Here is a 26,616-nt window from a genome sequence, read left to right on the forward strand (position 1 = left end):
CCCAGCGCGGGGCCGGGGCGGGGCTGCGGCGCTTTCCGGGCTGTCCCTGCGCCGCGGCGGCGGCGCCTGCCCCTCCCCGGCCGGGGCGCAGCGGCACGCCGAGCTGCGCGGGGCCGAGCTTGCTCTCTGGAGCCCAGCCCCGCCGGGGAGGCTCGGCTCAGGGGACGGAGGTTGCCGGGCCCCCGCCGGCCATGCAGCACCTGGGCAAGATCCGCAGCTTCGCGCTGGAGCTCGCAGCGGGCCCGGCGCAGGGCGCCTACCGCGGCGGGGAGCTGCTCTCCGGCCAGGTGGTGCTGGAGCTCCGCGCGCCGCTGAGGGTACGAGCGCTGCAGGTCTGCGCCCGGGGCCTGGCCACGGCGCACTGGCTGGAGAGCAGGAGCGTGGGCATGAACACGGTGTACAGCGACTACAGCGCCTACGAGCCCTACCTCAGGGCGCGCTGCCAGCTGCTCCGCGGTGAGTCCCGGCCCGGCCCTGCCCGCCTGCGGGGGGGTGTCCCTGGCACCTCCGGGGAGCCGCATCTTCCCCCTTAGCTTCTCTGTCCCGGGGCCCAGCCCTGCCCGCCTGCGGGGGGGTGTCCCTGGCACCTCCGGGGAGCCACATCTTCCCCCTTAGCTTCTCTGTCCCGGGGCCCAGCCCTGCCCGCCTGCGGGAGTGTGTCCCTGGCACCTCCGGGGAGCCGCAGCTTCCCCCTTAGCTTCTCTGTCCCACTGCCCAGCCCGGCCCGCCTGCGGGAGTGTGTCCCTGGCACCTCCGGGGAGCCGCATCTTCCCCCTTAGCTTCTCTGTCCCGGGGCCCAGCCCTGCCCGCCTGCGGGGGGGTGTCCCTGGCACCTCCGGGGAGCCGCATCTTCCCCCTTAGCTTCTCTGTCCCTGTGCCCAGCCCTGCCCGCCTGCGGGGGGGTGTCCCTGGCACCTCCGGGGAGCCACGTCATCCCCCTTAGCTTCTCTGTCCCGGTGCCCAGCCCTGCCCGCCTGCGGGGGTGTGTCCCTGGCACCTCCGGGGAGCGCATCTTCCCCCTTAGCTTCTCTGTCCCTGTGCCCAGCCCTGCCCGCCTGCGGGGGGGTGTCCCTGGCACCTCCGGGGAGCCACATCTTCCCCCTTAGCTTCTCTGTCCCGGGGCCCAGCCCTGCCCGCCTGCGGGGGGGTGTCCCTGGCACCTCCGGGGAGCCGCATCTTCCCCCTTAGCTTCTCTGTCCCGGGGCCCAGCCCTGCCCGCCTGCGGGGGGGTGTCCCTGGCACCTCCGGGGAGCAACATCGTCCTCCTTAGCTTCTCTGTCCCTGTGCCCAGCCCTGCCCGCCTGCGGGAGTGTGTCCCTGGCACCTCCGGGGAGCCGCATCTTCCCCCTTAGCTGTCTCTGTCCCTGTGCCCAGCCCTGCCCGCCTGTGGGGGTGTGTTCCTGGCACCTCCGGGGAGCCACATCTTCCCCCTTAGCTTCTCTGTCCCGGTGCCCAGCCCTGCCCGCCTGCGGGAGTGTGTCCCTGGCACCTCCGCGGAGCAACATCGTCCCCCCTTAGCTGTCTCCGTCCCTGTATCCAGCCCTGCCCGCCTGCGGGAGTGTGTCCCTGGCACCTCCGGGGAGCAACATCGTCCTCCTTAGCTTCTCTGTCCCGGGGCCCAGCCCTGCCCGCCTGCGGGGGGGTGTCCCTGGCACCTCCGGGGAGCCACATCTTCCCCCTTAGCTTCTCTGTCCCGGGGCCCAGCCCTGCCCACCTGCGGGAGTGTGTCCCTGGCACCTCCGGGGAGCCGCATCTTCCCCCTTAGCGTCTCTGTCCCAGTGCCCAGCCCTGCCCGCCTGCGGGGGGGTGTCCCTGGCACCTCCGGGGAGCCACATCTTCCCCCTTAGCTTCTCTGTCCCGGGGCCCAGCCCTGCCCGCCTGCGGGGGGGTGTCCCTGGCACCTTTGGGGAGCCACATCGTCCCCCTTAGCTGTCTCTGTCCCTGTGCCCAGCCCTGCCCGCCTGCGGGAGTGTGTCCTTGTGCCCCTGGGGAGCCACATCGTCCTCCTTTGCTGTCTCTGTCCCAGTGCCCAGCCCTGGCCGCCTGCGGGGGTGTGTCCCTGGCACCTCTGGGGAGCCACATCGTCCCCCTTAGCTGTCTCCGTCCCTGTATCCAGCCCTGCCCGCCTGCGGGAATGTGTCCCTGGCACCCCTGGGGAGCCACATTGTCCCCCTTAGCGTCTCTGTCCCGGGGCCCAGCCCTGCCCGCCTGCAGGAGTGTGTCCCTGTCACCCCCGGGAAGCAGCATCTTCCCCCTTAGCTGTCTCTGTCCCAGTGCCCAGCCCTGCCCGCCTGTGGGGTTGTGTCCCTGGCACCCCTGGGGAGCCACATCGTCCCCCTTAGCTGTCTCTGTCCCGGTGCCCAGCCCTGCCCGCCTGCCAGGAGTGCGTCCTTGTGCCCCTGGGGAGCCACATCGTCCCCCTTAGCTGTATCTGTCCTGCTGCCCAGCCCTGCCCACCTCTGGGACTGTCCCCTTGGCACCCCTGGGGAGCCACATCGTCCCCTTAGCTGTGTCTGTCCCAGTGCCCAGCCCTGCCTGCCTGCCAGGAGGTGTCCTGGCATCTGAGCAGGGCGTTTCCTTCACGTCGTCCTCTAGCTTCTTGTGCGTGGTGCCTGTTTTGGCGATGAAGGGTACAGGTTTGTCCCACCTGGTTCTGTTGCCCCGGGAGTATTTGGGTCCGTGAGCTTGTTCTCCTTGTGGTGTGTGATTGGGCTGAGTGAGGTGGCAGTGCCAGGTGGCACCGAGGGATCTTGGTTCAGTGTCTGCTCCGCGCAGAGTCTCACAGGAGCCGCTGTTGTGTGAACACCCCAGGGGCAAACTTCAAAAAGCTGTGGCTCTCCCCTTTCCCTGCCCAAGTTATTTACTCCAGTCTCCAGAGCTGAGAGGCAAACGGGACCTCGATGAGCTGTGCCAGGCTCTAGCTTGGAAGGGGATGGTACTTGCGCCCATGTCTCGGGGTAGCTGTTTACCTCCAGTGCACTGGCACTTGTGGAGGTGTGATCTGGTCAATCAGCATGTTCCCATTTCTGCAGACAGGTAAGAGCTTGCAAGATTTCCCACCCCTCTGCATGGCGGGAAGGCAGGATTGAGCAACGGGAACTTTGCCTGGACTAGCCTGTCACAGGGCTGAGGATATGACTTCTGGAACTAGGGTGTCACAATCAGACCCCTCCAATCAGCTGTGGGAAGTCCAGATGTGACTCCAGCCAGAGTAGGGTGGTGCCAGACATGCAGGGGCTGGGGATCCTTCCTGACTAAATACAAGCCCTGGTTTTCCAGTAGCTCGAATTGGCCCTTTCAGGGGCTGTTCCTTGCCCCACATGGATGGGTAGTGAAATTAGCTCAGTATTAGACCCTGCAAACGATGGACAGTTCATCAGCCTCTCCCTGCCCACAGGCCCCGTACAGGGGAGAGTGAGGCACTGGGCTCTCACAGGAGAGCAGATGATGCCTGGCTCGTGTTCAGAGCAGCACTGGCAGGGCTGTAGCTCTGGGCAGTTTCTAAACTGTAAATCAGCCATGGAACCTAGTCAGCTCCCTGTCCAGCACTGGCTAATGCTGGTGGGCAAGGTGTCCTGCTGATAGCACTTCCCAGGAAGCCTTCCTCCGCCAGGCCCTGGAGCCAGGAGATGCCAAACCTCAGAGCAGGGCCAGCATGACCCCCACCCCCAATCTTGGTGCCTCTCCCACACCTGGCAGGGAGCAGCAATGAAACTCTGTGAGAAAAGCCTCCTGGCTCTGTGGAGCTGGGGGAGGCCAGCACGTGACCCAGGGCACCAGCTGGGGTTTCACGGGCGTTCACTCCAGAGGGGCTGTTCGGCCTCAGGCCTTTCACAGAGGTGCTGCTAAGGAGCTCCAGGCCTGGAGGGCTTGTGACCACAGCTCCTGTAAGGGCAGGTTTGCCCTGCGAGATGCTGGGGTGGGGGTTCAACCTGCCTCAGTGCCCTTGGCTTTACTGGACGTAAGCCTTGTTTCCCACTGAAAGCCAAAGACAGTCACAAAGTGCCTCTGACTCACCTGCTCCCATGCCAGCATCCCCTTGAGGGAGTTCTCTCTGCTGCTGGCACCAGCCCTCTTTGGACCAAACCTCTGTGCCAGGGGCTCGGTGTCCTGAGGCTCTTGCTTTGTTTGTACAGAGACGGGTAAACAGTGAAGTCTTCCCAGGTGTGAATGGAGCACTTAGCAGGCTGGCAAATATTTGTTCTTGTTCCGTGGCTCTGGCTCCGTACACCCCTCCTGGACTTCAACTTTAATCAGCTTGATAGACACAGCCTGCTCCGGCCCTCCCAGCACAGTGCAGCCAAGCTAGGATGGACAGGACAAATAGCACAGGGGTTCTGTGCTCACTAACAGCCATCAAGCCGTTAGCTTTGCCTTGTCTAATGAAGATGTTCTCCCCATGGAGTCTCTGCCCAGGAGATATCCATGGCAGGGATGGCCCATAGGGAAACCCTGTTTTGCTTCCCAGTTGGCCTGATTCTCCCCACCCGATACTGTGAATATTGGCATTTTTCTGAAGTGTAAATGCTGACCCAGGTACCAGGTGGAGGAAGCCAATCCCTGTGAATTCATGCAGTGGCCAGGGGGCTGCAGGGGTTGAGCTGGGAGTGGATGTGTGACTGCCAAGCATGTAGTTTGCAGATCTCTGGCCACGTCTGGCATGGGAACCCAGCCACTCACCCCAGAAGGACACAAGCGACATTTCTGGCTAGAAGAATGTGTTAAAACTGAATAATCAGATGTGGGATGTGAGGAATCACTGTCCCAGGTGGGGTGGATTGTGGTGGTTCCTTTGGTGAGTTGTTTTTCTTTCAGGTAAGCGCGAAGGGCCAGATCTGCTGGTTCATGCTGGCTGCTCTGTGCCACCACAGCAGCAGTAGGCAGCTGCAGCATCCTGGTGAATCCAGCCCTTGGTTTCCCTCCCCTTGAGCAGGGGCTCTGGCTCCTGCACTGCCACTCTATGTTACAGTGAAAGGAGGGTGAGTAGATAAGGGGGTTGGGGAGAGGCTCCACCATGAGCTCACACAGGGAGGTGCTCTCCTGGTTGCATGCAGCTAGGAGGATGATGGAGTGAGGTTTGTTCCCCATTAATACGCCCTGTGATTCTCCCCTGGGAAGCCACGAGCCACTGTCTGTGTTTAGATTTCATGGCTTAGTTTGCATGTTGCAAGAGCCCCCTGGAGCCACGGGGGAGGCACGTAGCCAGACCCTGGATGCTCTGTCCTGGCATGACCCTGCTGTGGTGGAGCTTGGAGCTGAGATGGGTATTTCCATTGGTCTGCTGGCCCTTGGCCTCACCCAGGTTTAGCCAGGCCCCATGGGGATCTGCGATGGGTTTTGCCAGACTCCAGGGCTTGTGATTTTATTGGCTATGATGACCTTGTGCTGGGTTCGTGCTCTCCCTGGGGCACCGGGTGTGGGATCACTGCTTCCTGAAGGACAGGAGGAGGCGAGGGACGTGCTACAGCAGGCAGTGCATCATGTGCTACTGAGAAAAGCCATTGCGCAGCCAAGGCTGCTGCCCTGGGGGCCGCATCCAGTGCTCATACCCCTCATCAGGAGGGCTGCAGGGGCCCCGGGCCCCTTGCTGAGGAGTGTGTGGGGTGCAGAAGGGCCTGTCATCAGCATTCTGTGCACCACCCACGTGGCCTCTCCCTCCTCCTGCAGCAGCTGCTGCTTCTTCCTGCTGAGATCTACTGGTTGCCTGGGGTTTAAAAAAAAATGCAGTGGGTGTCATGGTAACAACAGGGAGCAGAGCCCGTGGGTGGGGTGCTGAGCTTCCTGCTGAGCTGTGAGCTCCTTATAGCCCCAGCCGCGTGCAGGAGCTGAGCCCGGGGAGAGCTGTGCAGGAAGGGAGCGGAGGCTTCCCCCAGGAGGCTGCACCCACATGGCTCCAGTCAGCGCAGCTCCACAGCCTGTCGTGTGGGGGGTCTCACGTTCTTGTGGTTTCCCCGGTTTGCACTGGCCCAGCTGAACTCAGGGTTTACATCGTTCCTCCTTTCTCTTCTCTGATCCTCTCCCCAGTCTGCAGAGCAGCAGCGTTTGTCCCCCGGGCTGCTCAGGTGCCCTTGTGCTATGGCAGCCTGTGTGCGCTAAGGAGACAACATACAATCATGCCAATCCCTCCAGAAACCCAGCCTGAGGGCCCAGACTTTCCTCCCCACATGGTGCCCTGTGCCGGGGTCACTTACCGCTTGCAGGCTGGCTGTCAGGCAACGCACAGGAGGCAGCTGGGTTGTTGGCTCAGGTCTGGCGTGTGCCTCCTTTGGGGAACCCTCTGTTCAGAGTATTCAGAGAGAGCCTGTACCCAAAGCTGCCCCCCCTTTTCCAGCTCTGCCATCGGCAATCTCCAAGCACTTTACCTCAGGTGTTTATTAGCTGCATTATGATAGTGCCCAGAGAGCAGGCCCCACTGTGCTGGGCCATGCACAACCCCCAGCAGAACTGGTCCTGTGCCCAAGAGCTCAGTCTAAGAGTAACATTTTCAAAAGCACCTCAGTGTCTTAGGCACCCACGTTTCATTGACTTTCAATGGGGCTTTGGCCTCTAAGTGCCTATGTTAGTTTTGACAATGTCCCCCTGGATCTGGGTTTTACCGTACCTGTTTCACAGCCAAGGAACGAGTGGCACAGAGAGACGAGGGCCTTGCTGGTGCAAACACTCACAAATGGACGTAACTCTGAGCACGTGATTTCAGTGGGTCTGCTCATCTGCTTACAGTTAACACGTGTTGGTGTCTGCAGGATTGTTGCTACAGACGAGTCACATGGGCACCAAAAATGGACTGTAGCGTCGTTGAAGAACCTGGCTAGAGACACTAAGTCCACTTCTCCCCTGCAGAATCGAGAATAGGGCCCAGAGTCCTGACTCCTACTCAGGTTCAAGCCACTTAATCTGTTGGGCCTGTTCTCCGTTGCCCTGCACCTCATGTTTCCATTTGTACTGATGCAAAGGGAGTGCAGTGTGGTGATTAAGTGAATGGGGGATGTTTTCCACTGGTGTTGCACGGGAGAAGCGGCAGGGCAATGCAGGATTGGGCCCCTGTGCAGCGTGGGCTTGACACACTGCCTTTCTGACGTGGCAGTGTTTGGGTCCTGCTTTGCATTGGTGTCACGAGATGCCAGGCAGGAGGGAGCTGGGCTCGGTGCCTCTCGCAGGCTCTTACAGGAAGCTCCCTTGCATTTGAGGCAGAGCTACCCCTCGATAATTGACAGAACCCTGGTGGGCTCTTTCCAAGGCACCTGCTGCGCACTCCTGGCACTGGATCTGCACATCGGGTGACTGGGCCTCTCCCTCACCTTCCATGATTGCATCTTGTCACAGTGCTTCAGTCCTCCTCGGCCTGCCCAGGTGTGCCCTGGCTAGGGGCGGGGTAGCACCTGGGCACAGGAAATATGGGCCTGGGTGCTCTGGAGCCCGAGGCAGGCCCAGGGAGTGATCTGTGCCCACTTTTGTATAAGCAGTTGGGAGAGAACTGAGGCTGAAAGAAACCAAGAGCCTGCAGAGCAGCAGGGGGTTCTAGCCACTCTCGGTGGGTGCTGGAAGGAAAGCCCAGGAGAGCATCTCGGTGGCCGCTGTCCTGTACGAGAGGAAGGGAGCTGGAAAAGGACCCTGCAGGGTTAATCCCAGGCGGGCAGATGTGGATTATGTGTTATTGCATTGTTAGAGCCTGTGACCTCCGGGGGGGGGGTCATGGGGGGAGCCCAGGAAGGAAGATGGGGGATTGAAGAGGAGTCCAGAGGGACAAAAGGCAGCAGAGCCAGGGGGTATGAGTTACAGTATGGGACTTTAGTTTACTTTGAGACGTGCATAATAATAAACTACCCTGGGACAAGGGTGTTCTCATCCCAGGGGAGTGTTAGGACAGACCCCAAGGTGTGTGGGGGGACTGAGGCCAGGCGACTGCAGGGCAGCTGGGAACCTTTGGCTGAAACTGAGCAGGGCCGGTTCTAGGGTCTCATTATTGGAGGAGGGGGGAAGTGAGTATGTGGGGGCCATGGATGTCAGTATTTTAAAACTAACCTCCAGGAGTCCCAGGGCTAGTGAGAGCCCTGGAAAATCTTGGATTTCAAGAATTCAGAAAAGAAGTGTTTGGCTCCTGTGTCAGTATTTTGCTGTGATTTGTAATTTATGTACAGGATAAACTGTACATAATGTACATATTTTGGCCTTTCTGGCAATATTTTGGGGCCTCTTGAAGATTATGTTTTGGGGGACAAATTTCCCCTTTTCTCCCCAGAGTCACCAGCAGCTGGAGCACCTGAAACTGGGCTGAGTTTTGAGTCTGTAAAGAACCCCCTAGTCTACAGGACAACGCCCTGCCAGTCCAGCTGCGCTGGCACAACCCCTGAGGGCAGACGAAGTTCACCCAGAGATGGAGTTTGTCTGCCGGCTTAGTAGCCCCACTGCCCCAGATGACATTAGCGAAGCCGAAATAAGGTCTTTTCTGTAAGTGTAGCTGCATCTGCACTGGGAGTTTTGCTGGCACAGCTGCGTTGGCAGGTGGTGTGTGGCTTTTTCACCCCCCTGATCGCTATAGTTATTATGTCAACAAAACTTTGGCCAAGGCCCCGATGGACCAACCTATGACTGGTGACCGGTTAATCGTGTGAATCTGCTGTTTGGCCAGTAGGTGCCTCTGGTTCCCTGCTCCGAAACACCAAGGCAGAGATGCCTTCTGGTTCCTCTCTCTGAGTGTTGGACTCTGGGCTTGCTTTGCTCGTGGCTCCCGCTGGGTGGCGGAGCAGACTGCGGAATATGCTAGTACTGCGCGCTAGACAGAAAATTCCTGTCATTCTGCAGTGGCTGGCTCTGTGCAAAGCCCTGGTGGGAGCCGTGGGACTCATCACGAAACCAGGCACTGCCAAGGCAGTGCCTGCTAGCGACGATTTCCCCTTTTGTACGAGAGCACCTTCACTGTCAGTGGCACTGTCACCACCTTGTGATGCTTGTGCCAGGGAACTCTGGGATCCTGTCTGAGCACAGGCAGAAAAGTCAACCTCTTTCCTCTGCACAAGGTGTGATTAGTGAGTGGGGAAACCTGCGACACTGGGAGGAAAGGGAGAAGATTGAAAACCAGCTTCCTCTACCATAAGAGTGCAAACGCTATTTATCCCCATGGTAATCGCCTGACATTACTGTGAGGGGCAGCTGGGGCTCTTTGGGGGGCCTCTGGTGTGCATTTGGATCTGTCACATGTTGAGATTTCTTTTCTGTTTGACTTTCTCAAGGAACTGACTGCGTTTCAGCGCCTGTCCTTAGGATAAGTACAATGGCACTGCAATGTACCGTGAAATGACTGATACAGCCTTAACTCCCATTTCATGTGGGTGTATTAGGGAATTAAGGGACCAACGCAGATTTGGGTGAGGGTGAGTGTAGCCCTGATGAAGAACTCCATGGGTACCTTAACTGAGCTAGTTTTGTCTTTAATTTTCTTATTTGTTCTTCTGTTAGATTACAAAGCTGAACACTTATATCACACTCTTCTCTTCAAAGTACTTTACAAATGCTAATTAATAAGCAGACCTGGTTATCTCTGACATTATTTACATGCTCTAAAGGTTGAAATGGGCTATCTGTTGTCGCCAGAAGGGCATAAGAACACGAGAATTAGCATACTGGGTCCAACCATGGTCCATTTTCTCCAGTGTCCTGTCTCTGACAGTGTCCTGCACCAGAGCTTCAGGGGAAGTGTACACAATAGGGTAATTATGGAGTGATCCATCCTTGTCTTCTACTCCTGGCTTCTGGTAGTCAGAAGTTTAGGATCACCCAGAGCATGGGGTTGTGTGTCCTTGATCATCTTGGCTAATAGCCATTGGTGGACCTATCCTCCAGGAACTGATACATTCTTTTTTGAACTCAGTTATACTTTTGGTTTCACGACATCCCCTGAAAATGTGTTTCATCGGTTAGTTGTGCATTGTGTGAAAAAGTACTTCCTCTTTTTTGTATGAAACCTGCTGCCAATTAATTTCATGGGGTGACCCCCAGTTTTATATTGTGGGAAAGGATAAATAACACTTCTCTAGTAACTATTCCACACCATTCATGATCTTATAGACCGCCATCATATCCCCCCTTCGTTGTCTCTTTTCTAAGATGAACAGCCTAATCCTTTCAATCTCTTTTTGTAAGGGAAGCCGTTCCATCCCTTTGATCATCTTTGTTGCCCTTCTCTGAACCTTTTGCAGTTCCACTCTATCCTTTTTGAGGTGGGGTGACCAGAACGGGACACAGAACTGTGATTTATATAGTGGCAATATGATATTTTCTGTTTTATTTTCTATCCCTTTCTTAATTGGTCCTAACCTATTGTTAGACTTTTTGCCCACTTCTGTGCATTGAGCAGATGGTTTCAGAGAACTATCCATGGTGACGACAAGATCTCTTTTTTGGGGTAGTAACAGCTAATTTACAGGGGCGGCTCTAGACATTTTGCCGCCCCAAGCACGGAGGGTCCACTGGTCCCGCGGCTTCGGCGGACCTCCCGCAGGCGTGCCTGCAGAGGTCTGCCAAAGCCGCGGGACTAGCGGACCCTCCACAGGCAAGCCGCCGAAGGCACCCTGCCTGCCGCTCTAGCGGCAACCGGCAGAGCGCCCCCTGCGGCTTGCCGCCCCAGGCACGCGCTTGGAGCGCTGGTGTCTGGAGCCACCCCTACTAATTTAGAACCAGCGTCTTGTATGTATGGTTGGGATTATTTTTTCCAACGTGCATTACTTTATGCTTATCAGGGCAGTAAGAGGAAAGGCCCCTGAAACTCCTGCAGTTAGATTTGGGTCCCTGCTCCACAATGCACTGTACTGAACAATGGCTTTCTCACAGCCCTGTGAAATTGAGGGGGCTCACAGAGGAGTCAGGTGCAGAGCAGCTGGTGCAGGCCTATAGACACCTTTACATTGCCCGACCTCCTAGAACTGCAGTCCTACAGGTGAGCCAGAGTGGACCGATTAGCAAAGCTGATGTGTCATAATGCTGCCGCCCCAGGCTGCCAGAGAATGCATGATCGGCAAGTCACCCCAAGACAACGTTGCTCTTCCTATTGGCAAAGTCTTCTGAAATCAGATGTGCGACATTCCATTCATGTCAGTGGGACGTTGCCTAGTGAAATAACATTGCAGGGAAAACTTCCTCCACCTGCCCTGGCAGCATCATGCTCACCTCAGCAGACAGGCAGTGACGACAGGCTCAGCAGCAGAGCTCAGTCGCACCCTCAATGCATCTGTGCCTACCCTCATTCAGAACCCAGGCCCAGGCGCTGTGAGGAGCATACAACGAGCACGGACAGGATGGATGTTCCAGAGTTTAGGGAATGTGGGTTCACTGCTATTGGTACCCACACTAGGTAGCTCTGGCCTGCCTTACATGTGCTATGATCACACACCCCTCCCCCCGATTGCAGTGCAGACAGACCTAGAGTCTCTCTGTGAGCTGTGACATCTCTAACATGCAGACAGTACTTCCCTCAAAGATGGTCAGGATCAGATTCAGGGGCATGGGGGCCATGGAGAGAGGGGGGGAATTTTCAGTCTTTTACAAGGGCTCAACTGAACGTGCAAGTCTTTGCATTGAAACAAGACAGCAAGTATCTCTCTGGGAGTGAGGAGTGATTGTACCCTGAGGTACCCACAGGGATGACAAGGGCCTCCCAGAGCTGGCTGTCACAAATTAACCCTTCTCATGCTGTGGCACATACCCCATTCCTATTGGAATTCACATGCAAACTCCCATTGCATGTGGTTCAGCTCCTGCAATCTTTATTGCTGTTTGCTTGGTGGTAGCAGGTGGACCCCTGCACCCACACATACATGTAACAAAGCAACAGGCCCCTTCCCTGGTGCTGTACCAGGCAGAAACCTCCTAAGGAATTAAACATGGAGCTTTCTGAGCTAACCAAGCCTTACACAGCTTCAGCCCAACAAGAGCTACAATGGCTGAGAGAATAATGCACTCGAAGCAGGCAGGTCCTGGACAGCATGGCCTGAAGTGATGCTCTATTATAGTCATGCGTTCTCCAGCCAAGGGTGAGTAACTTGTCAAATGTTCCTGTCTTCATTGGCCCACTGCCATCTCCAGGCCTGGGGCCAGAGGACACTTGATGCTTAACAAATTAATAGTAATAATTAAAGTGAAAACTGCTGGAGCTGCTTTAATCCCTTAGGAGTCCTGTGCCATTTTAGTGCCTTCAGTCCCTTTTTCCAGCCAGGCACATGTCTTTTGCATGATTAATCACAGAGACACCTGCACTGAGGATCAACTCAGTATCCACAGAGCCTCCAGCATAACATTGTTTTACCTTTTGCTGAACACCATAGGCAACTGATGCGTGTTTGTCCAGGGTAGTGGAGCGCTCCACTTACAAGAGAAGCGCAGAGCAGTGCTAGGCCACTTACAAACCTTGCGCAGCACTAGACTTGTCCTGGTTAAAAACACAAGCAAGACAAATTGCTCATTAATTAATTGCAAGACTTATGAGTAAAACACACCACTGTACCACCCTGGAAGTGTATAACGCGATTCTCTCCCAGAGTGGTTCTCTCTGCTGCTCCAGTTTGGTAAATCAGGCGGTGGCAGGTATTGAGTTCAGTGCCTAAGGCTGTACCATCGGCACCTCTCCTTTTAGGAGAAGAGGGTGTGTCTCCTGCTGCTGTACAAGCACATGGGCCAAGGAGCCAAACGAGGAGCAGCTAACCTGAGCTGTCCCCTGGTGAGAAGCCCCATAGCATCTAGCTTGTCAACTAGGCTTCTGGGAAAGTGGATTTTGATCAATACTGTACTGAGAGCAAGTATACAGTTGTTGTGGGGATGCTGGGCTCAGCTAAATTGAAGTGGGAATGGGGAGCTGCTGGGTTATTTCCTTTGAAAGCATCAAACACTAAGATCCTGAAACTCCTCTTTGTGCCCCGCAAACACGCTGTGTGTAGCCAGTCGCCCCAGAGAGCCTGCTGGCTGGGTTGACGTCTTGCCCGCAATCTTGCTGGAAATCTGCAGTGTTCTGGGTTTGGCCCAACACTTCGCTTGCAAGCATTTGTGCATTTAAAGTGTGGCACCAAATGCCTGTGGGGCAGCTGTGGGGATGTAGCCGAGCAGCGACTGCAAAGCGTCCGGAGGGTTTCTTAGCATGGCCTGTGCTGTAGCTTGTGTTACTGGACTGTAGGACAGGGACAGTTGGGAATTTGGAGGTGGAGGAGCAGGTGGCATTTGCAAGCAGAGGGGTCAGAGGAGGTGGCTGAAGCTGGGCCTGGGGACAGAGGACACGTGGACAGGATGTGGCATGTCCAGAATTGAGAGAGGAGATGGTTTCAGAATCCTGCAGTCTGGTTTCTAGCCATCATCTGTCTCGAGCTAGGGACCCAGCAAATGGTCAGCGGAGGGTCAGCCTGGCCGGGGGTCACTGTTATGGGTGACTCCACTCGCAGCTGGGCGAGGTGACAGACTATGCAAGGGTCGGTTTCTGAATGTTTCATAGAATATCAGGGTTGGAAGGGACCTCAGGAGGCATCTAGTCCAACCCTCTGCTCAAAGCAGGACTAACCCCAACTAAATCACCCCAATAGACTCATAGCAGATACCCTCCTCCTGTCCCGTTTAAACAGAAAGAGCAGGTTGTATTGGGTGTTTGGGCATCTGCCCATCCCCTCGGCCAGCAGTTCCCGCTGGAGCCAGAGCCCCCTTCCCGGCAAGGGCAGGGCAGGCTCGGGAGCAGGCAGGGAGACCGCTGCGGCTTTGCCCAGTGGGGGAAAGTTGATCTCCGGGGGTGGGAGAGTTGCTGCATCCCCCGGGCTCTGCCTGCAAAGCCCCAGCCGCGGGTGGGGCGCGGGGCTAGGGGCGGCTCTCACCGGCCCGGCCCGGCCCGCACATGCCCGGGGCTTTGTTTAGCACCGCCCGGCCCGTCAGTCTCCGGCAGCCGGGCCGCCCCCGCGCGGGATAGGCTGGCGGCTCATTGGGCGCGGGGCGAGGGGGCGGCCCGGCCCGCCCCGCCACATGGCATTTAAAGGGCCCCGCGGCCGCGGTGTCCCACAGGCTGCTCCGCTCGTCCCTGGCTCTGCGATGCTCTTCGACCGGCTCCGCCACTTCTGCGTCCTGCTCGACTGCCCCGAGCTGGACTCGCCGCCCGTCTTCAGCCCGGGCGAGGCGGTGTCGGGCCGGGTGGTGCTGGAGCTCTCCGGCGAGGCGCGGCTCGGGGCTCTGCAGCTGCACGCCCAGGGCTGCGCCAAGGTCCACTGGACCGAGTCCCGCAGCGCCGGCTCCAGCACCGCCTACACCCAGAGCTACAGCGACCAGGTGCCGTTCCTGAGCCACCGCGACACGCTGCTGGCCGCGCCAGGTAGATCCTCGGGCCGGGGGGAGGGCGCAGGCTTTGTCCCGGGGCTAGTCTGGCAGGGCCCTACCGGGCCTGAGGCTGGGCTGTGTCTGGGGATCTCGGGGTGACTCCTTGGGGCGGGGACCGGTGACTCCCCGGTGCTGGAGCCTGGCTCGCTGTAGCCGTCTCCGAAGAATGCCCCGGGGAAGGTTGAGTCCCCTACTCAGCTGCCTTCCGCTAAACTTCTGCGGGACGTCAGCTGGACCCTCAGCAGAGAGGGCACGGATGGTCCCACACTCGTACATAACCGGGAAGTGGTGCCGGAGTCCTGCTGATCAGGCAGGAGAGAGTCTTAGGGTGTGTTTAGCGGACCGAATGATGGGTCTCCCCCTCCTAAACACAGCAGCAGATGCCACCGAATGGGATTTTGTTTTTTAATTTCCCCTCTCCGGCCGTCCCTTCCCTCCCCCACCAATCTCTCTCCTTGGAAATGTTTGAAGAGGGATTGTGTGCGCGTGTTGAGCTGTAGGGCAAAAGTTTGTTTGCACATCAATTACTTCAGTCAGACTAAACTGAGTTGCAGTATTTTGCAAGGTGCAGTCCAGGTGAGGAAGACCTTGGCATGTGGGTTTGGGTAGTTATTAACCCTGGAGCTCCCTGGAATGTCTTCTGGGTTCTTAATAGTCAATATATATTAACTTAAATAAATCTGATCTTGCTCTGTCAAATGAAGACTATTTTGTGTTCAATCTAAATGACACTCTGCAAAGCCTCATCCTGTTCTTGTGACAATTGTTGTGAATTCAGGTCTTTATTTTGCTTTTCTGTGTCAAATGCTTCACCAACTCCTCCTGAGTCAGAATGAAAGTAACTTCTAATGGCTGGAGTGCACTTCCTGTAAAGTGACAGCCAAACAGTGCTCTTCTGATAAGGAAGTCTTGCAGGAAAGATCTGATCATACTAACCTTTAAATCCTTTTTTTTTCCCCTCCCCAGACAATGGTGAAGTCACAGTTCTGCAGGCAGGAAAACACGAATTCCCCTTCACGTTTCAGCTCCCAGAGTAAGTTCAGCTTTATTCGTTGTGTTAGCACCACTGCAAGCTTCTGTGGGACGGGGAGGGGCAGTAGAACTGTTCTAGTACATCAGCAGCTCCCTGGAGTAAGCCCAGTTTAAATGTGCATGCTCTGGGTGTTTGCTCTGTAGATGGATGAAGTGTCTCATTGTGAATTCTGGGGAGGAACCCCCCCCAACCATTGTCACTTCTCCCTGGGCAGGACTCTGGCCACCTCCTTTGAAGGCCGGCACGGGAATGTGCGCTACTGGGTGAAAGCCAAGCTGCACAGACCCTGGTCCGTTGTCAAGAAAGCAAAGAGAGAATTCACAGTGATCGAGCCTATTGACATCAACACCCCAGCCTTGCTGGTAAGTGAACGCCAGCCAGAGCGAGTTCAGAGAGCTGAGATCCCAGCCGGTGTGCTCAGAGCTGACCTTAGCTCAGACTAAGATTAATCCGGAGTGACTAGTGACATGTAGGGCCTGACTTGAGATGCCTTTAAAAGGCCAGATGTTCAGAACATGGCTTGCACCGGCCCTCTTAAACGTCTGCAGCTGGGCCCTCCAAAACCAATCTCGCTTGAAAACCTTGTCTTAAAAACATGAGGCAGCCAGATTAGCATCCCTGCCTGTTGTGCTGGCAGGAGGCCTCTGCACAGCAAAACAAGAGGCCTGTGATAGTGTCTCAGAGCCTGGGCCAGCTGACTTGGGCTCGCTGGACTTGCGCTGCAGGGCTAAAAATATCCATGTAGAAATCCGGGTTTGGGCTGGAGCCTGGCTCTGGCCCCCAGCAAGGCGGGGGATGGGTCTTGGAGCTGGCATGTCTACACAGCTAATCTTAGCTGGTCGGCTGACCTGGGCCCTGAGAGTCACTGCTGGGGCTTTGTCCTTGCTTGGTAGATGTGAGCAAAAGATGCAGGAGGAACCATTCCTGGGACTTTGCCCTCTGCTCAGTTGGTGACTAATCAGCATGATCACAACTCGGGCTGGAGACAAGCAATATGAGGGAGGGCCGGGCCGCTGTGTGGAGATCCCGGGAGGGAGAGGTGGGTGAGGGCTTCTGACTAGAGAGCTAAAACTTGACTCGCTTCTGTCCCTTCCTCTAGGCTCCTCAGGCAGGCGTGAAGGAGAAGCTCGCTCGCGCCTGGTACTGCAACCGGGGCCAGGTCTCTGTATCAGCCAAGATAGACCGAAAAGGCTACACGCCAGGTAACTCAACGGGCCACTCGCTGTTCAAAGGGTGCTGAGCGTAACTGCCCTGGGGAATGTACAGGGGCTGGCAATGGGGCTCCTAGATCCGTGCTGTGACTGGGCTCTTCATACTGGTGTGAAGCTCCAGAGAGGCCCCAGCCCCTGAACGCTGCTCAGACGTGCCCTTGGTCTGCACAGCTTCCCGGGAGTGGAGGGGCTGGAATTGCAGGAAGAAGATGTAGAACTGCCTGGGATCGCATTTAAGCTACATCTTAGCCGTGCCTGGTTCCTCTGGTGCAGTGCATGCCATGTGGCTGGGCCAGTGGGTTTTATCAAGTCTGTTGCTCTCCTGCCAGGTGAGGTCATCCCCATCTTTGCTGAAATTGACAACTGCAGCACCCGCACCATAGTGCCCAAAGCTGCTATCATCCAGACTCAGACGTTCATTGCCCGGGGTGCCAAGAAGCAGAAGAAGTCTGTGGTGGCCAGCATAGCAGGCGACTCCATTGCAGCTGGGAAGAGAGAAGTGTGGCATGGCCGAGCGCTGAAGATCCCCCCAGTGGGCCCCTCCATCCTCCAGTGCCGCATTATCCGTGTGGAGTATGCCCTGAAGGTAGGCTGTAGAATAAATCTGACCTGCAGCACAAGGCCTTGAATAAACAGGCTGACGTGTCCCACTGCCTTAAGTTCTTAGCCGTGGCTGAGTAGGGCTTGGTCACTCTGCTGAAGTGCCCTTTCTGTGCTGGGCCCCTAATGCTTGTGGGTCAGCTGCCCACTTGAGGTGCCACCTGGCTCTGGGCTCAGTGGCAGGGTGGATTCCTAGGTTCTTATCCTGTGCTGATATCCAGTCCCTCCTCCTCCACTCCATCATCAAACTAGGTATTTGCCTGTGCAGGTAAAATCTCGTATTCCTGCTGGAGAGGCTCTGTCTGCCAGCTTCCTTCTGCCCTGGCTTAGCAGCCTGCCAAGGGAACACATTGCTGGCCAGGCTGTGCCTACACTCGCATCCCACCCCATCAGGGGGAGAGTTGGATGCTGCCCGTCATCATGGGCTGAGGGAATGCCAGAAGTGACCCCTGTTTCCTCCCCCTCAAAGGTTTGTGTTGATATTCCTGGGACCTCCAAGCTGCTCTTGGAATTGCCACTTGTGATTGGGACAATCCCACTGCATCCATTCGGGAGCCGCACATCCAGTGTCAGTAGCCAGTACAGTGTCAACCTGGACTGGCTCCGAATGGTGATCCTGGAGGAGCCTGAGGGTAAGTGGCTGTTCTCAGTGCATGGGGATCCAGCCGCATGGGGTGGCAGCTCCAAGTGAGCTGGTCCCGAGGGAGTGTCTGAGCAAACTGGTAGCCTTGTCCTCTACCCCTGGACTCTGCCTAGCATGTGGCTTTGTGGGTCTTGTGCTGCAGGAACCAGGTATCCATGAGAGGGGATGTAGCTGAATGCAGAGGTAACTACTTGCACATCTTCTGCTAGCAGATTCTTGCCTAACCACACAATGCCTCTGTTCTCCTTCCAGCTCCTCCTGAATATTCATCTGTTGTGTCCAGTGAAGAGTCTGCGCAGAACCTGTCCGCACCCTGCGAGGATGAACTCAGCACCAGCTTGGGAGGCCCTTTTTTTGCTTACATCCAAGAGTTCCGCTACCGTCCTCCTCCACTGTACTCAGAGGTAAGTACAGCATCCCCCGGGGGTTGGGCTGGGCGACCCTTGCTGGGATAACTCCCTCTGGTGTCTGGTAAAACACTTCTTAACTTGGCTTTTCAGGTGGATCCAAACCCCACATCAGATGGCATCCGGCCACGCTGCATGACCTGTTGAAGGAAGGGCCACTGAGTGCAGTTACTAGAATACAAATCCTGTGGGGGTGAGAAGCTTGCAGTCTCGCAGGACTTCCGCCCTGGGTATCTGGATCAGCATCCAAGAGGCTATTGCGAGGCCGGTGCTCGTGTGGAGCTGAGAACCTGTTTGCTCACTGCCGCTTGAAACCACCTGATGCGGCTACATCCCATGGACTGACTCCTTGCCCCAAAGCTGAAATGAGGATGTCGGACTTGCCATGTGGGGTCGGAGCAGCTCCTGAGCGTGTGGTGCAAGGGAGGCACAGGAGGGTGGAGGGTTAAGAAATCTTCTGCAGGAGTATGGGGTTCAAATGAGCCAAGCTCCTGCATCTTGCAGCTACCATAGTCCTGCTCCAGCTAACTGCTGCCAATACAAAACAGGACTGGGAAGTGCTTCTCAGGATTACTGGAAAGCATTTTAATCTGGCTCTGGGGAAGGGTTTAAACACCATGGTAATCTGAAGGCACCCTCCAGCTACTGCATTCTTAAAGTCACCAGGATTTCAGTCTCTGAAGAATTAAAATGGGATTGTTCTCGCCAGCCTGAGGCTTGGCACTTACTGTCCAGCGCCCATGAGCCTTACGTTGTGTCCCAGGGTGCCTGCTGCTGGGGCTGTGCATTGCCTCTGGTCTAACACTCCGGGACACTAAATGTGTAAAGACTCTTTTCCCTTGAGTCGGGGATTGTACAGGTGCCAGGGGGCCAAGCACTGCAAGCTCAGGGAAGAACCCTTGTTCTATAAACAGCAAGATTTATGGTGCTGTCTTGGTCACCAGATCTAGTTTGGTGCCTGGCAGGCACCAGACAAACGTGCAAAACCCACTGAACTCCCGCTGATGAAGGAAGCTGTGCCTTGGTCTTTAAAAGGCTTGTGCCTTTGGGGCTGCTAGAATTGTCCCAGTAGCATTTGATTGCCCTCTGTGCCTGAGTAAAAGGTGAATGGGAAATTGGGAAAGCTGCCAGTCGCAGGGCCACACAGGAGCTGACATGGTCAGTGTCACGTAGCCCTGCACTGGCAGGTATATGCAGTGAGGCCTGTAGATGCTATAGGCTGAGTAGTGAAGAGCCTTGAATCCAGTCCTGCATGTGGACTTGCTGCCTTGCTAACACTTCACTCAGCACCTAGTGGGTAGGGAAGAGCCTCAGATCTGCCAGCTGTTAGCAGGGTGAGGAAGATGCTGCTGATTGTAAGCACTGAAAGCTGGTAAATCCTGTTGGGAGAGGAAGAAGAGGTGGTAATGAAGACTGCTTGGGTGCATCTGCCTTTGGCTTCAGGCTGGTCTTACTGCTCCCTGTGCAGATTTGACCAGAGATCTTGGCTCTTGATAGTTCGTTAATAAACAGTGCGCTCCATAATCTGAGGCTGAAACTGCCTGAAGTGGCCACCCCCAGCCTGGGGGCTAGAACCACTGACAGCCAAAGCAAAAGGTCCCAAACCTGCTTACTTTAGCTATGCAGTCAATTTTCCTTCACTAGGAACTGGAAAGGCTATTTTTTTATATACCTGTAACTGGTGTTTTTTAATATTTTGTCTAACTCTGCTTTTGTACAACTCCAGGTTTTGAAATAAACACTTGTTATACTGAAGATAGTGTCTTGAAGGCTGCCTTCTGCTGGCCTCACCTGTTAGCATGAGCCCAGTTCTCAGGGCACCTAGCACATTAACAGAGGCTTGTACAGCCAGTAACCTAGAGGGAGGGGAAGGCTTTGGGCCACCAGTTTTCATCGGTCCCTCACTCCCTGGATTCCCAGACCCAACCTGCCATCCTTCTATCTGCACTTGTACAGCTTGTATTTCTGGGGTCCCTGGGTTAGATCCTCATGGAGCTGGTGTCTGAAAGGGCTAGTGTCCCTTTTAGCAGGTGCTGCAGCCAGCCTTTTGTCAAGCCACTCTCCTTCCCAGTCACCTCTGAACTGGGCTAGGTCTTGGCCACTAACCCCCCTTTCCAGGTGTGGCAGGGTTGGGCTAATTGGCTTCAGAGACTCTCATTAACCCTCTTGTTGCCAGTGTGGGGCCTGTCTGCACCATCACAGCACATGTGCACCTGGGTACCTGCACTAGTTGCATCTGCTTTTGAGCCAAAGTAACCTTGGACACCTGTACGCCTGACTGGAAAGTGCATGGGCTAGTGGGGAGGGAATGGGGCCAGGGCACTAGCCTGATGGTCCTAGCCAGCTCTAGCAGAAGCTGTACCTGCCCAGCTGTGGCTCCAGTTTCTGTAGGTGAAAAGTTCCTGCTGGCAGTGCTGCCCCTGACTTTCCATGGGGACGCTTCATTCCTCCAGAGGCCTGGTCTATACTAAATGTTTAAACAGATTTTAGCAGCGTTAATCCGATTTAACGCTGCACCTGTCCACACAATGAGGCCCTTTATATCAATATAAAGGGATCTTTAAACCGGTTTCTGTACTCCTCCCTGACAAGAGGAGGAGTAGTGCTGAAATTGGTATGATCATATTGAATTAGGGTTAGTGTGGCTGGAAATTGACGGTATTGGCCTCCGGGCGGTATCCCACGGTACACCATTGTGACTGCTCTGGACAGCAATCCGAACTCAGATGCACTGGCCAGGAAAAGCCCTGCAAACTTTTGAATTTCATTTCCTGTTTGCCCAGCATGGAGCTCTGATCAGCACGGGTGGCAATGCAGTCCCAAATCCAAAAAGAGCTCCAGCATGGACCGTAAGGGAGATACTGGATCTGATCGCTGTATGGGGAGACAAATCTGTTCTATCAGAGCTCTGTTACAGAAGACGAAATGAGAAAGCATTTGAAAAAATCTCCAAGCTATGATAGACAGAGGCCACAACACAGTGCTGTGTGACAAGTGTAACGGAAAGCCAAAGAATCAAATGGATGCTCATGGAGGACTCCAACTATCCTGCAGTCTCTGAAAAGCATTTGCATTCTTGGCTGAGCTCCCAATGCCTGTAGGGTCAAACACATTGTCCGGGGTGTTTCAGGGTATGTCATCAATTTACCCCCCCTTCCTCCCCGCCCCTGTGAAAGAAAAGGGAAAAAAATCATTTATTGACTCTTTTATGTCACCCTATGTCTACTGCATGCTACTGGTAGACGTGGTGCTGCAGCAATGAATAGCAGCATCCTCTCCTCTTCCCCTCCCCTCCCTGGTGGCAGATGGTACAATATGACTGTTATCCATCGTGGTTGTCAGCCTGTGAGTACTCCTGGCTGGCCTCAGGTGAGGTCGGTCGGGGGCGCCTGGGTAAAAATAGGAATGACTCCTGGTCATTCCCGGTAGATGGTACAGAATGGCTGGTAACCGTCTTCATCTTAGCAACTGGGGGCTCAGTTCCATCAACTCCCCCACACCCCTTTCATGTCTAAAGAAAAGATTCTGTACTGCCTGGACTATCATAACAGCAGGATGCTGGGCTCCTCTCCCCACCCCTGTTTAATGTCTTGCCTGGACTACCATAGCAGCTGGAGGCTGCCTCCCGCTCATTTTCTCTCACTAAAAAGTCAGTGTTTCTTATTCCTGCATTCTTTATTACTTCATCACACAAAGGGGGGACACTGCCACAGTAGCCCAGAAAGGTTGGGGGAGAAGGGAATCAACAGGTGGGGTTGTCGCAGGGGCACCCTCGTGAATGGCATGCAGCTCATCATTTCTGCAGGATCTGACACAGAGCAGCTGTGCTCTCTGATACACTGGTTCTCTAGTACACTTGCCCTGTATTCTAGACAGGACTGACTCTATTTTAGATAAACCATAAAGAAGGGATTGACTCAGGGAGTCATTCCCATTTTTGTCTTTGCACCCCCAGCCGACCTCAGCGAAGGTCAGCCAGGAGCACCCATGACAGCAGCAGATGGTACAGAATGACTGATAACCGTCATCTCATTGCCAATTCACAGTAGCACAGCAGACAGTACAGAACAACTGGTTCATAGATTCATAGACTTTAGGGTCAGAAGGGACCAATGTGATCATCTAGTCTGACCTCCTGCACAAAGCAGGCCACAGAACCCTACCCATCCACTTCTATAACAAACCCCTAACCTATGTGCGAGTTATTAAGTCTTGAAATTGTGGTTTGAAGACCTCAAGCTGCGGAGAATCCACCAACAAGTGACCCATGTCCCATGCTGCAGAGGAAGGCAAAAAAATCTCCAGGGCCTCTGCCAATCTGCCCCAGAGGAAAATTCCTTCCCGACCACAAATATGGCAATCAGCTAAACCCTGAGCATGTGGGCAAGACTCACCAGCCAGCCAGCAGGAAAGAATTCTCTGCAGTAACTCAGATCCCATCCCATCCAACATCCCATCACCGACCACTGGGCATACTTATCTGCTGGTAATCAAAGATCAATTGCCAAAATTAAACTATCCCATCATACCATCCCTTCCATAAACTTATCAAGCTTAGTCTTAAAGCCAGATATGTCTTTTGCCCCCACTAATCCCCTTGGAAGGCTGTTCCAGAACTTCACTCCTCTAATGGTTAGAAACCTTCGTCTAATTTCAAGTCTAAACTTCCTAGTGTCCAGTTTATACCCATTTGTTCTTGTGTCTACATTGGTACTAAGCTTAAATAATTCCTCTCCCTCCCTAATATTAATCCCTCTGATATATTTATAAAGAGCAATCATATCCCCCCTCAGCCTTCTTTTGGCTAGACTAAACAAGCCAAGCTCTTTGAGTCTCCTTTCATATGACAAGTTTTCCATTCCTTGGATCATCCTAGTAGTCTATCTCTAAACCTGTTACCGTTTGAATTAATCCTTCTTAAACATGGGAGACCAGAACGGCACACAGTATTCCAGGTGAGGTCTCACCAGCGCCTTATACAACGGTGCTAACACCTCCTTATCTTTGCTGGAAATACCTCGCCTGATGCATCCTAAAACCGCATTAGCTTTTTTAACGGCCGTATCACATTGGCGGCTCATAGTCATCCTGTGATCAACCAATACTCCAAGGTCCTTCCCCTCCTCTGTTGCTTCCAACTGATGTGTCCCCAATGTATATCTAAAATTCTTATTGTTAATCCCTAAGTGCATGACCTTGCACTTTTCACTATTAAATTTCATCCTATTACTCCAGTTTACAAGGTCATCCAGATCTTCCTGTATGATATCCCGGTCATCCTCCATGTTAGCAATACCCCCAGCTTTGTGTCATCTGCAAACTTTATTAGCACAATCCCACTTTTTGTGCCAAGGTCGGTAATAAAAAGGTTAAATAAGATTGGTCCCAAAACCGATCCTTGAAGAACTCCACTAATAACCTCCTTCCAACCTGACAGTTCACCCTTCAGTACGACCCGTTGTAGTCTCCCCATTAACCAGTTCCTTATCCACTTTTTAGTTTTCATACTGATCCCCATCTTTTCCAATTTGACTAATAATTCCCCATGTGGAACCGTGTCAAATACCTTACTGAAATCGAGGTAAAGTAGGTCTACTTAGGTAACCATCTCTGCTACCTTGCAATGGCAAATGAATGCTGCTGTGTAGCACCGCAGTACCACCTCTGTCAGCGGCATCCAGTACACATACGGTGACAGTGACAAAAGGCAAAACAGGCTCCATGGTTGCCGTGCTATGGCGTCTGCCAGGGCAATCCAGGGAAAAAGGGCGTGATTGTCTGCCGTTGCTTTCACGGAGGAAGGAATGAGTGACGACATTTACCCAGAATCACCCGCGACAATGTTTTTGCACCATCATGCATTGGGATCTCAACCCAGAATTCCAATGGGTGCGGGAAACTGCGGGAACTATGGGATAGCTACGGGATAGCGACCCACAGTGCAACGCTCCGGAAATTGACGCTAGCCTTGGTACATGGATGCACATCTCCGAATTAATGTGCTTAGTGTGGCCTCGTGCACTCGACTTTATACAATCTGTTTTACAAAACTGGTTTATGTAAAATCGGAATAATCCCGTAGTGTAGACATACCCAGAGTCTTGCTGACTGGCTGTCCCTGGGAGCAGCTGCTGCAGAACAGAGAGCAGACATTGGGAACCCACTGCCCTGTCACTCATACAGATCTCTGCTCCAGCTGCACAGCCAGGCTGCTTGGGGGGGCAGTCCTGCAACACCCTCTGCCCTCGGATGGAATGTAGGGTGATGCTGATGTGTATTTACGGGAGTTTTCAGCCTGCCTGGTCCTTCTAAGCAGCAGCAGCTCCCTGCTAATGCTGCTGCACTTCCACAGTCCCCAGCTAGGGACGGCTGTGACCTGTCCATGCCCTTCTATGGTTGGGGCCCAGAGCTGTTCCAAACCCTGACACACTAATCTAGCTCTCTCCAGTCACTGGGGGGTCAGCCCCCCAGCTTCTGACAAGCTCAGGACTGCTCGGTGCAGCTGTCCAGGGGCTCCCAAAGTGGCTGCTGATCTCTCCTGAATTCAGCTGCCTCGTCCCAGCCCATGGGTTGGAGGGTGTCAGCCCCTGCTGCAGAAGGGTGCAGAAGTACACAGGAGGCCACACAACATAGGAGGTGGACATGAAACCTGAGTCCTGATCCCAGGGCTTTGCTCTGAGCCACAGCCAGGCTGCTCCGCAGTGGAGGTTACAAGTTACATCCAGGCACTGCTGATGGGGCCTCTCATAACTAGGCCCCAGCTGTACTGCACTAAACACTGTGTGCTATTCAGGGTGGGGTCTCTTGTGAATGATTCCAGGCTCTGCAAGTGGCATGCCAAAGCGGGCACTGGAGTTCACAACCCTCCCCAAAGCTGCTGCCTTCCTTTGCTGCAAAGCTGCTATGAGCTGGTGGAAAGGGGCATGTGCTGCGCTGGGCCCTGGAGCAATGGCAGCTGCCAGAGTCAGCAGTGTTGGGGGGTGGATGGTGTTGTCCATGCAGTGGTAGCTGGGAGGGGAGGGGAGGTAGAAGTGACAGGTGCACTAGTGCTGCCCGGCAGGTAACTATCCACCAGTGCTTCCTACAGGACCTGGACTAGGCAGTGCATGGCTCTTGTAAGCACTTAATGGCTATGCATTGCGGCCTGGCTGGTCTCTAGGGCCTGATCACCCCTCCAAAGCCTGGAAGCAGCCCCTGTGGGGAGGGGGTAGGTTACCCTGCCCAGCCCCAAGAGACCAGCGCAGCACCATTCAGTAGCACTGAGCCCCCTGCTGGGAGTGGCACCTTTGGGGCAATGCCTGGGGAGGCGCAGCAGGACACCCAACCCCTCACATCCAGTGTGGAGCACATGGGCACAGGGCAGTGTGCCAGGCTGGGCACAGGGACTCTTACAGCTTTTAACACGGTGCAGCAGAGCCCAGCCTGCTCTGTGATGGTGCGGCTGGGGCCGGAGGAGGGGCCAGGCTCCTATGCAGAAGGAGGCACATCAGCTGCTCGTTAAAGGCGTCTGCACACTTCCTCTTCTATCCCCAACCCAGGTTAATCAGGGTCCCAAAGCAGACGCTGTGCATGACATGCCTATTACCTGTCTCTGCATGGTGCCCTGGGCACTGCCATGGCCTACGTTTGCTTAATTAATTTCCTGTTGTTTTTGGTATTTGTATTTTTCCAGCTGTGGGTTCTATTCCTACTGCAGCAGCCAGAGTGCTGTCCAGAAGCCAAGCACACCCGCCCTGACACTGCTGACCTGGTGGGCCCCAGCAGGTAGCTACTTGGCGCAAATTGGAGCACCGTATGCTGGGCCCTGTCAGCACCACGGGCTGCACCCTTGGCTTAAGCTACAGAACTTTGTGCTGTAACACAGCGGTTTGCAAACTTGTTTTTAATTTGCAGACCCCTAAAAAATGTCGCATGGTGGCCCGGCCCCGTCTCCGTGTGCCAATGGGCTGCGGCACTCTGTGCTCAGACATCTAGCAGTGTTTGTGCTGCTGTTTGCAAACACAGGGTTATGCCTCTGTAAAGAGGTGTATGTTGGTCTGGTGTGGGCTGGGGCTGAGCCCGGGTTTACACTTGGCATGTGTGCCCTTGCTCTTTTTTGTTTTCCTAGTGAGTGCAAAAAACAGCCAAGTGTTTATGGGGAAACATGTCCCATTGTGATGGCAGCACTCCCACAGCCCAGCTCTCCCCATATGACCCCTGGCATGGGGACAGTGTAGAGTGAGCTGGGCACTGGCCAGGCGCCTTAGGGAATCCAACCCAACTAGGCATCAAGTCACGCTATGACATGGGACGAATGACATGTGTTTTTCAAGCAGAGATTCTTCCAGGAAGTCTCCCCAGGTTTGTTGTAAAGCCATCGTATGCCAAGCTAATAAACCAGCTGGTGCA

General features: G+C 54.8%; 1 protein-coding gene across 2 annotated transcripts; it reads left to right on the forward strand.

The window, feature by feature from the left end:
* The first annotated feature begins 127 nt into the window (after positions 1–127).
* ARRDC2 (arrestin domain containing 2) lies at positions 128–19,983 on the forward strand. 2 transcript variants are annotated; one of them, XM_030540024.1, is made up of 8 exons: positions 128–456; positions 15,301–15,367; positions 15,582–15,729; positions 16,467–16,569; positions 16,908–17,164; positions 17,648–17,810; positions 18,074–18,225; positions 18,322–19,983. In XM_030540024.1, exons 1-8 carry the CDS (start codon positions 192–194, stop codon positions 18,373–18,375), a joined length of 1,209 nt encoding a protein of 402 aa, XP_030395884.1. In that variant the 5' UTR covers positions 128–191; the 3' UTR covers positions 18,376–19,983. The 2 variants fall into 2 exon arrangements, with proteins under 2 accessions (XP_030395884.1, XP_030395883.1); XM_030540023.1 differs by lacking the exon at positions 128–456 and adding an exon at positions 14,038–14,329.
* The last annotated feature ends 6,633 nt before the right edge of the window (positions 19,984–26,616 follow it).

Source organism: Gopherus evgoodei, chromosome 22, assembly GCF_007399415.2.
Source record: "Gopherus evgoodei ecotype Sinaloan lineage chromosome 22, rGopEvg1_v1.p, whole genome shotgun sequence".
Taxonomy (NCBI): Eukaryota; Metazoa; Chordata; order Testudines; family Testudinidae; genus Gopherus; species Gopherus evgoodei.

Bases quoted from the DNA above. Each gene is read 5' to 3' on its own strand.
- ARRDC2 (XM_030540023.1), top strand. From the start codon at position 14,053: ATGCTCTTCGACCGGCTCCGCCACTTCTGCGTCCTGCTCGACTGCCCC. The intron at 14,330-15,300 runs GTAGATCCTCGG...TCCCCTCCCCAG, and splicing joins CACGCTGCTGGCCGCGCCAG to ACAATGGTGAAGTCACAGTT. The intron at 16,570-16,907 runs GTAACTCAACGG...CTCTCCTGCCAG, and splicing joins CCGAAAAGGCTACACGCCAG to GTGAGGTCATCCCCATCTTT.